Below are 10,481 nucleotides of genomic sequence, written 5' to 3' on the forward strand. Positions count from 1 at the left end.
CTCTCTCTCTCTCTCTCTCTCTCTCTCTCTCTCTCTCTCTCTCTCTCTCTCTCTCTCTCTCTCTCTGTTCTCCCTTTCATTTGCGTATTTCTCCCGATGCCTATTCGCTCGCTTCCTGCATCAACTCCTTCAGGATGGCTGAGGTGGTACCTCTTTACATGGTCTGACTTATATCATTGCTCCATCGACGCTAACAATACGACCACCGTGTAGATTGGGCTGATGATCTGGTTTGTCCACCCTTTTATTTCCCCTTTAAAGTCCCCTTTACTCCGTTTTAGCGTCGCTAAACTTCAGCCGGGGGTCGTGGGTTAGGTTAGGTTAGCGCGGGGCGGCCCAGGGCCTGCCTATGATTTTCGGTAATGCGTCTAGACGTCAGAGAGCGACCCTGACTACACGGAGTCCCGCCCCTGTCTACCGGACGAGCCAGCCCAGAGCAAAGCGTGCACGTACCTTCGGTTGAAAGATGATTTATCGTGAAAATGAAAATTAGGCAAGACCCATAATTCGTGAGAGTGCTTCTTCTTAACCCTCCTCGTTTAAAGTGTTTTAAAGCTTCCCCTGATTCCGAAGGGTGGCCCATGAATGAACAGGGGTTCGAAATTCTTCCGCAGTTTCGGTGAATGTCAGGTGAATAAGACGCGAGGAAGAAAAAATGTCAAGGAGTCTCGAACTTTCGTATAAAACAAAGGACATTGCAGGAATATACTTTTACGACTGTTCGTGCTAAATGTCAGCCTATCCTTTGTCGGGGAGACACCCCTTGCATACGTGGAAACGTGCCGTCTTCACCTTTAGGATAATTGGCCCAACGCGAAGTCGTCTGCCGGGGATCAGCTGCCCAATGAAAATGTAGGATGCACTCGAAGCAAATTAATCGGATTAACAGAGCCATCCAGGGGACGATAACAGAACAATCGCAGATAGTACAGAGACAGTGGACGAAAGGGAAAAGTTCACCCCCCCCCCCTAAAGTTCCTTTTGATGATCACACAAGTTCCATTCCCCCGGGATAAGAGCATCAAGGGCAGTTGCCATCGATAAAATCGAGGGGTGTTTCCCAACGAGCCTAGAAAATACGAGGAATTCGAGGTTCATCCTAAAAACATCGCTCGCTCAGTCTCTCCACCAGCGCTTTCGTAAATCTGACAAATTCTACGCACTCCGCGTAAATGCAATTCGCATCGAAGCGAATAAACATTTTACGACTTCATAAAAACCCTTCAGCACGCGATAGGAATTCACGTGCAACTGTTAGGCACGGACTTTACTTTTAGAAGCCGAAATGCCCGCCATCACGCACAGCCAGAGAGCTTCGTGCAGGCGCATATAAATATATACTTCACATGCCGTATACGTATACGTGGATAAGTTAGGCGCGTTGACCAGAGCTTTTTTTTCACAATTTAGCCCTTTGAGGGAATTACGACTTATTGATAAGGTCACGCTACCAGGCCGTTAACACAGTGACACGCTTTGTGCCCTAAATAACTGACTAATTGTTGTCACCGACGAATACAACGTCACGTGCAGAAGGGAGTCGTCGTCATAGAGGCGCGCAGGAGGCGATAGGAAAAACACCTAAACGAATTAGCCTTCTCAGCTATCTGGTATCTGGGCCGAGCGTCCATTATGAAAAAGCCCTCGTCCTCGTAGCTCTAGTTGCCCTGGAATGCCGATTACGATTTGGTGCTTGTAGCATAGCGATGTATCCGATTTTACATGCCCCTGTATGAAAATCGTGTATAGGATTATTCAGCAGAAAGGCACCGGCCAGATTTTTCAGGCGTCATTTGCCGAACTTACCAATTTCCCAAACTTCATTTTACTTCTGTCTGTAGTTCTTTGACAATCTACAATGTATATCACTGGGACGATTACCATTACCGTCTTAGGATTCGTCGAATGGAAAAGTCGTTTGGATGCTGCTAGATACACGAAGTGAAAAACTTAACCATTGTTTAGGTACTGGTGTCAAAGAGGAGCTTGTCAGTCACTCCTAAAAAATACAGCAACAGTCTGCAGTCATTGTGCCAGGTCGACCCTGTTTCTAAGGCGACGTCGATGACGTAGAAAATCAAAGAAACGTTTGTCTTCATTCTCTTTTTCGCTCAGAAATCGGACAGATTGCTTGGCGTACGTGACAGCGTGTAAAAAATATGTCGCGTTCACAAAAAATTCATGTTTGGTTCTGATATGGTAAGATAGACTAGGTTGAGATTAGAATATGGTGGGCGAGAAAGAATTGAAAAAGTGCAAGACAGGAATAGCGCGAAGATAGTATTCAAATATGTAATCTCTTATGTCAGAATGGCCAACGTGAATGCCGAGGGATTACACAGCGCTTGGATTATGCTTGCATTCCGCGTATGCAGTGCTGGCAGCTCGAGAAAAAAGAAAGGAGCGACGCCCCCTGGCGGCTCTCTTGAAAATCCTGGCAGTACGATAAAAAGCACGCGTCACCGAGCACCTCGTGGTAAAATCCTGTCGGAGGATTCTACAGCCGCGTGGCGGCAAAAGGTGGTTAATAATAGTGGCGAACGGCGAAGAATAGAAAAAGAAAATAGAAGTTGAGAGACGCCAGAGAGAAATTCAAATAATTCTCTGTGTCCGCCTCGGCGTCGTAACGTCGCGATAAATTTAAATGTTGCCGCTTCGTTTCCGCCATTGCATACGAGGGCGAGCGAGAAATTATGCAAAATTCTACTATGCGACCTTCGTCCAGGACGACCCACTTTGACCAAGTTATAAACAATATTTAATATTTATAATTTACAAGAATAAAAAAACACTTATCGACATTATCCGTTGTACGTGAAGTTGCGTAATATGCACTCTTGTTAATTGATAGCCGTGTCTCTATCAGAAGCACACTTCGTGAAGTGGAAAAGGAGTAACGAAGTGGAAGTGGAAGTGGAACTGTTCTTTTTCGTCACTAATGAGATCACGTAGGATTCTCGATATCCACGGCAGACGACAGAAAGCAGAAAGCTCGTTAACTTCCCACTAAAAACACTCTCGCGAGTCTCTCGGAACTGCAGTAGATGATTATTTAATTAAGATCGTTAATTGGCTCAAGGAACGTGCCAAGCGTATGTCGTCTTCATTGATGTCACAGTCTACCGAGTGAACTTTACTTATTTCACAAGAACTGTTAAGCACGGAGAAATCTGCTGATTTTCCAACACTCTTCACCGATCCAACGGCAACCGCTAAGAAAATCCGTTGGGCTCACAGAAATATGAAATGTCACGTAGACGGGCTGTCCCCCGCGCCCCCGGCCCTTCGGCGGCGGCCAACCGAACTGCTGCTGCTATTGGAGCGTTTTTTGCCTGCCGACTACGACGCCAAACCAAGGTGACCGGCTCGAGTAATACCGTCGAAATTTAATACGACTGCGGTTACGTAGAAACTTTATTTGGCCAACTCACGTAATCGCTGAGTGCGACGAAATCCTCAAGTGAAAAGACTCGCTGTGATTCCATGTGAAACCACTACCAATCTACTCTCTATTGTAATCATAATTAATTATCTATTGTTCCGTATCTACTGTAACGTATTTTCTTAACTTGACATCGATAACGGAATATTCGAGAGCTAAGTCCATGCATCCGCGTGCCACGCGAACGCCGGCCAATTCTTTTTTCACCGGGAATTGAAGGTGGAACAGTCTCAACCTTCGCCAATACGAGGACTCTGACGAAACCTATCGGAAGAGACGGTAGCTTCGCGGATCCTGTCGATTTTTAGGGACGCATAAAATCAGCAAACGCAATTGGATGTACGAGCGGGGGCAAACGGTCACGGAAATGCACGGCTGCTCAGGTTGCTAGGTTGAGGTAGAGAGGGACGGAGTAAGCGTCAGGTAAAAAGTGCCGGAAACAGAGAGCAATTCATCGAGAACGTAACAGAGTAAATCAGAGCTAGAAAAACGAAATCTCTTCACCAATTAATAAATTGAGGGTCCTCATCGAAGCTGGTTCAGCTGATCCGTGAAGGCCGAGAATTATGTCCAGGAGTCACTCGGGTGGGCGCTGCACTATAGCACGATACTGCACCTCCGAAACACACGCAGAAAGTCGATAGGATTTTCTGAATATTGCGAGAGCAACGCGAGAACTACACAAGCAAGAACTTCCCATACCGCATAGGAAAGACAGCTAGAACAACTAGCAAAAGACAGCACGGGAGCGCGAGACAGCTCGAGGCATCCCGATCGGTGTCCCAAGACAGACTGACTACGACAATAGTCAAATTCGGGAACTAATCATTCCCATTGGTCGAGATCCTTATAGCCGATAACTCTTATTCTTTCCCTCGAATCGTCCTTTTAAACTAAATCGAGAGCGTTCCTTAGCGAATCGGTACGTGACTCTTGGAGATCCTCTACGGCCGCTTCCCCGGGGAATCGAGCGACACCTGGACACCACATCCATAACCCGGGTCAGGGGGTTCTCCCTTGTTCCTGACCGTAACAAAACTATACCTCCGCCCGCTCTGCAGTCATTTGCCTCTCTTCAGCGGGGTGTCGCTATCTCACCCGCACTTCTACTGGTCCGTGGAGACGTCTCCGTCGGGTACCTTTCCTCTGCCGAGCAACACGGTACGTCGAAACTATCTCTCCGCGGCAGATTCGAGAATCTCGACCTCAACTAAACAATGACAAATCTTTCCGAGAGCATTGGCGTAACTGTAAGAATCGATCGAAGATCGAAGCTTCTGATCAGGGTGGCGACTCGAAGGGAACCAGAAGCTGGAGTCGCTATGTGACCGAGAGTCGAAAAATCACGTCACATTGCATAGTACAGGAGAAAAAAAATTGAGGTTGCGGATAACATGGGGATATGTATTGCGTGAAATTAATAATTAAATTTTCTATTGTTACGACATACCTGTATCCGATATCTCGTAGCAATGGCCGATTCCTCTTGTTCGTTATATTGGTTCTGAAATATTCCAATAATTTTCAACTGGACTCCCAAAGGTTTCGCCTTGAAGCACAACAACGTTCACTCGTAAATTGAAGCACGACTCAGAGTTCCGATCCAGCAAGAGAATGTGTCGCCGAGTATGTAGTTACCGACTAATGGAATTGATTTTACGAAGCACGACTTCTTAGCCGAGGGTATGTCGTTTGGGTTCCGCATTGCTCGCTAACTAGTTTAACACTTGCAGTTCGCTGCTTCACGTTTCGAAATCCAAAATCGTTGAAGGTACATGGCTTCGGCTCTCATCTACTGACTATTCCGATGCCTGTATTTCTTTTTTGTGAACAACGCCTTGGGCCGCACAAAACAGCTGATTGGCTGGTAGATGGAACTGTCACTCTTGACAATGGTATCGTTGCTTTGAAACTATTTTCACAAAACGTATCAAGACAACTGTTTTACCGGAACGTCTTATACTTTTATCGAGTACTTTTATCACTGGCAATCATTTTGTGTCTGAATAATGATGATGGCGATGACGTTGCTATGGTGGTTCTGGTCGTTCTGATCGTTCTGGTAGCAATGACAGTAGTCACAGTCGTGTCGGTTACTGTGCGCGGGAGGTAACCTCATTCTCATTTGCTGAGACGAAGCAAAGAATTTTCTGTTCTTCGAATATTCCGGCGTACACAGACAATGCGGAACCACTGCGAATTGATCCCTCGTGAGAATTCTTATTGTCAGTATAACGACGAAGAGAATTCATTAAATGATTCTCGGTAAGATAAGGAGTAAGATCTTCAGGAAGCATTCTGAAGATAGACAACAGTTTTCGCGAAGAAGGTACGCGTTGACGTCTTTGCAGGGAGATAAACACTGCGGCGGAAACTCACGACAACGCCAACGGGACGTCGAGAAGACACTGGAGCACACGCGTATACATGGAGAAGACCGCTGCGCAGTCAGTCAGAGGGGAAACAGTTGTATTTCTTTCTCTTTCCTCTTGGCTTCGCCTTTCCGGAAAGATAAGACTGACGTCTCCAGGTAAGAGTCTCCTCCAGTCCCCGACGAGGATGTCTCTCAGACTCGGGCACTCAGACTGCTTTATTTACCTTCGGTAAAAAAGGAAAGCAGAGGAAACACTGCACCAACGGAATACGTGCGTATCGCTCAGCCCGTGGAAACGGTACTGCGGCTCTGTCGTTATACGAGACTCCTAGTGCGCAGACGCAAACGCAGAGCGCCCCTGTCATCCCGATGAAAATTTTATCGGGAAATTAAAGCCTCCCGATGGCTTCTACCATTCTTCACTATCGTCTACGTTTGTAGTTTGTTACGACGCGACTGGGAAGGCGGGTTCTTTAATTCTGGCTGGTACGTTACTTCGTGGACACTCGGTATATTTTATTGGCCGAATAGAATAATTTGTGGGACGAAGACTGGGGCTTAGTTCAGGATACTGCTGGAAAATATTGACCAAAGAAGAATTACGATCGATTTTATCACGGACAGAGTACTTCGGCTGGAATTTGAATTTGCAAAGCCACCCGCCATTTTTCTGTACACTAGAGTGCGCTGGTTGATAGATGGAAAGGTTGCCTTAACGGGACTGCGGTCTTCCCACAAGTTCTTTTTTCATTTTTATTTCTCTTGAGGAGCGAGTAGAAATAATGGATCCGTTGACGATAAAGGCCTGATTGTTATGAAATATCTTTCAATGCATGCGACAGTCTGCTTCCACGGACTTCCACAGGTATCAGTAAAGTCAAGCAAATTTGAAAATTCATACTTCGCTTCAAAGACATGTATCTTTCCAATTTTTTATTGATTTGGTGGGATTTCCTTATTCAAAGTAACGGTACAGTGGTGTTTTAAGTTTTGCTTGGTAGGTAATCGGTCGGTAGCCGCTATGAAATTAGTAATAAAGATAAATGCTGCTAACTATCGCCTGTGCTTTGTACTCGTAAAATTTATGGTCGTTGCATAAAAACCTGTTTACCGCTGTACGCCATTGTCGTTTAGTATCGTTGTTCGTTGATTAAACAGGAGCTTCTCGATATTGTGGAGCAAAAATTTCTTTTATCTTTCTGACCTGACACGCCTTCGCCAGATACGGATCCACGATCAGCGTCGAAAGCCGCGCCGAATCAGGAAACGTCCACCGCAGGACACATGGAAAAAGGATAAAAAGTTTCTCAAAGGAATCACCGGAGCGCGACGACTTCCTCTTTCAGGTGCGCCCAATCATCCTTCGACCATCGAGGTTCAATTTCCCGAATGATCTCTGGTTAGCCTCAATAAAGAAATCGGTATCATCGTCGAATTTGTTCTTTTTTTCTTTCTCTTTTCATTCTACTTGACATTGAACCGCGCTGCAGGATACCACTGGGTATTTCTGTGCCCACTGGACGGCCAGGAGTCCAACTTTTTTTTTTTAGGCACGTATTCGTAATCAATGCTACGATAGACGTACCTAATCCTGGAGATAAAATTTCTTGACAAGAGAATTGATGGATTTAAACGCAACGTAAGAAACGTTTTTAAATCGTCATGGTGTTTTGGGTCGTTGATATTTGACACTTGTCTGAGAAAGATGTAAAATCATTGTACGAATCGAGCAAAAGAGTTCTTGTAAACTAGGCTTTATTCTTGTACAGAATAAATAGAGAAGATTTTTGAAAATTTTCATATCTATTAGATCGTTATATTAAAATACAAATGCCGATACTACGGTAGATAGATATATCTTACATAGGTACCTTTTCCTTTTCGTTAACTGCACTTTAAATATATCAAAATGAAGTTTCAGGATGGATTGCCTTGTACAGTGATATCACGTATACAGTGACGTGTTATCAGTATGCAAAGGCGGGTATCTTGAAAATGCATCTCGGAAGAGCAAGAGCGCATCGGTGCGCATGCTTTTGGAATAATTTAACAAATGCTCGCGCGAAATCCCAATCGAATTCGAAATTTAGTGGTGACAAGGATGGGACATGATTTCTTGCGACAATTCTGAAGACGGTACCACACGGATACCGCACAGTTATTGGAAGCATGTACTGCCTGTACTACAGAATGAATATATGTGAGGTCGTCGGGAAATCCTTATGGGAGCTCTCACTGCTCATCCTTATCCTTGGCGCCGTGTTTCAGAATTCGAGTGAACTCCAGGTAATCGAACATGGATCCCTTGATCGGCGCCTCCCGGTACATCTCATCGACGTCATCGTCTGTGAACCTGAATAACGCTAAATTAAGTACCAAAAACGATGTATATTAAATTAATTATTTTCATAAAATTTACCGATCGCCCATCGTGGTGAGAAGCTCGCGAAGACGTTCTTCGTTGATATGTCCATTGTTTTCTTCATCGAAACAGCCAAAGGCGTTCTTGATAACGTCTTCAGGGTCCGTGCCCTGGAGCCTCTCGCCGAACAGGGTCAAGAACATGGTAAAATTGATGGGACCCGGTGCTTCGTTCATCATGCCTTCCAGGTAGTCATCAGTTGGATTTTTACCTGTGAGAACAAAGTCAACGTTTGCGATAATCAATATTGAAAACGAGCCATTATCGTTGTTATTCAGTATCCGGAACGGTTATATGATGGTGGAATAGTTTTTTTTTTTTTTTTTTTTTTTTTTTTTTTTTTTTTTTTTTTTTTTTTTTTTTTTTTTTTTTTTTTTAATAAATGCCTTAGAGACAAGCATACCTAGCGAAGCAAGCATATCGTGAAGATCTTCCTTGTCGATGAATCCGTCATGGTTCTGGTCGATCATGTTAAAGGCCTCCTTGAATTCGGCTATCTGGGCCTGATCGAACATGGCAAAAACATTAGAAGTCGCGCGTTGTGCACGCTTCTTAGAGGTGGCACGGCGACCAGCTGTTTTGCGGGAGGACATCTTGTAAGTCTGAAAGAACAATGAGTCGCTCTTATTTCTTAGCAATTGGCATGCGTGACATCGCGATCAGTAGCGCTATGAAATATTCGACGAGTCATGAATTCGGTCATTTTGGTGGTTGAGTCAGAAGAAGAAGAAGAAGAAGAAGAAGATGAAGACGAGGATTTCCTGTCCCGATAAGCAGGCTTACGAATTCTCAAGAGACTTAAGCGCCTTGTACTCTAACTGGCTACTGCTGCCAAGAGGCTGTTAACGGGCATCCGTTTATTTTCGGCAAATTAACGCAGGAAATTCTGACGTAGCTGAAATTAGGATAAAAATAATGTGAATCGCGGGAGAATGCAATTAACGGGTCATTAAACTCCACGTGTACGAAAGAACTTTGATTTTCTTTCTCTTATCACACGTCACCAACCGCTGTAGTTACCATCAAATTTGCGAGTGATTAATACTGTATCTCAGCTTTCGTGAATTATTTATGTAGGTTCCAGAAATTTTTAATAAATATTTGTTTTACTAAATGCACACCCGATAGAATGGGAATGAATAAAAAAACGTATGGAATGCATGCTTCAAAAAGCTCAGTAACAAATGGAGCATGACATTAAATAACTGTTTTTCAAAGATAAGATCAGTCATTGCCTTGAAACATTGAAATCAGCTTTCTATGATAATATCCAGTGAACTAGGGATAGAAAATAGGTCAACGTACCTAATGCTACTTTAATCGCTTATGCTATACTATGCAATCTACTGCGACAGATAGTTACTTGATTTTGACAAAAAAATCCATTGTTTAACTTGCAAGTATAAATGACTTGAAAACAATTCTGAAGAAGAGACAAACTCAACAGATGATTAGTCTTCAATAAGCTGCGTGTTAGCATCATTTTTAATTTTTAAAGAGTCACGAACATTTATTTATTGTCGACAAGGGAAATTCCAGCCAGACGGAATGACTGTCTACAGGCCATAACAATGGCGGCTCGATGAGCCACGCAGGCCTCTGCTGTCAGATTACTATTTTCTCCATTTACTGTATTGAATTCGGTAAAAACCATGTCGAGCGTAGTATCGATCGAAGGCACTGCACTTAATAAGAGAATACAATATGGACTTACCTGATAAAGAACTTTAAAACTGACGAAAAAACTGGAAAAATCGTGGTACGTGTTCACCCGTGAATCACACTGCACGCTACTGTGACTGTCGACATTCACCACACCCGAACTGCTGTCGCCATCTGGTGGGGACTGCGGTGCAAACAGCCGTTGGGACGTACCGAGAACAGCCCTATTTATCAGCCGATATCTCAAAATCTTCAGTTCCTTCTACACCAAATTTACATGGACTGACATCCGCTAGTTTCCAGGAATATCACAAATTCTTGGTGAGAGTGATAATTGAGTAGTATTAAAATAATCGGTCATCGAGTATCATCTGGCTTTTAAGACTGCACGAAATCAAAGATAGACCAAGAGCCATGAGAACCATACTTGGAAATCTGAGTTCTGGTGATTCATCACCTTATATGGGCACATACGAGACAGATATATTTCTCGTTTTGCAAGAGCGTCCATGGTAGCACCTTTCCGTTTCAAGAACGCGCAGTGAAAGTATTTTCAGCCATTTTTGACTGTGCAACTCCTC

General features: G+C 44.0%; 2 protein-coding genes across 3 annotated transcripts in view; both read right to left on the reverse strand.

Annotated features, from left to right (window-relative positions):
* LOC107273408 overlaps nt 1-6,103 on the reverse strand; it is a 42,098-nt gene extending 35,995 nt beyond the window's left edge. Inside the window, exon 1 of one of the 2 annotated variants that reach the window (XM_025090724.1) lies at nt 4,893-6,103. The gene's annotated coding sequence lies outside the window, so the exon portion shown is untranslated. The remainder of the gene's footprint in view (nt 1-4,892) is intronic. The other variant, XM_015751572.2, reaches the window with a different exon arrangement.
* A 1,451-nt stretch (nt 6,104-7,554) lies between these two features.
* LOC107273432 (myosin regulatory light chain sqh) lies at nt 7,555-10,084 on the reverse strand. The gene is made up of 4 exons (XM_015751612.2): nt 9,953-10,084; nt 8,642-8,840; nt 8,236-8,449; nt 7,555-8,169 (listed from the first exon to the last, which is right to left on the reverse strand). The coding sequence occupies exons 2-4, from the start codon at nt 8,829-8,831 to the stop codon at nt 8,049-8,051; spliced, it is 525 nt and encodes a 174-aa protein (XP_015607098.1). The 5' UTR covers nt 8,832-8,840; nt 9,953-10,084; the 3' UTR covers nt 7,555-8,048.
* Between the last annotated feature and the right edge of the window lie 397 nt (nt 10,085-10,481).

The sequence above is a fragment of the Cephus cinctus genome, unplaced genomic scaffold (assembly GCF_000341935.2).
Source record: "Cephus cinctus unplaced genomic scaffold, Ccin1 Ccin1_scaffold1588, whole genome shotgun sequence".
NCBI lineage: Eukaryota > Metazoa > Arthropoda > Insecta > Hymenoptera > Cephidae > Cephus > Cephus cinctus.

Coding starts and splice junctions, on each gene's coding strand:
- LOC107273432 (XM_015751612.2), bottom strand. CDS start 8,831: ATGTCCTCCCGCAAAACAGCTGGTCGCCGTGCCACCTCTAAGAAGCGT. Junction 8,450..8,641: donor CGATATGCTTGCTTCGCTAG/GTATGCTTGTCT, acceptor TTGTTCTCACAG/GTAAAAATCCAACTGATGAC. Junction 8,170..8,235: donor CTCACCACGATGGGCGATCG/GTAAATTTTATG, acceptor AGCGTTATTCAG/GTTCACAGACGATGACGTCG.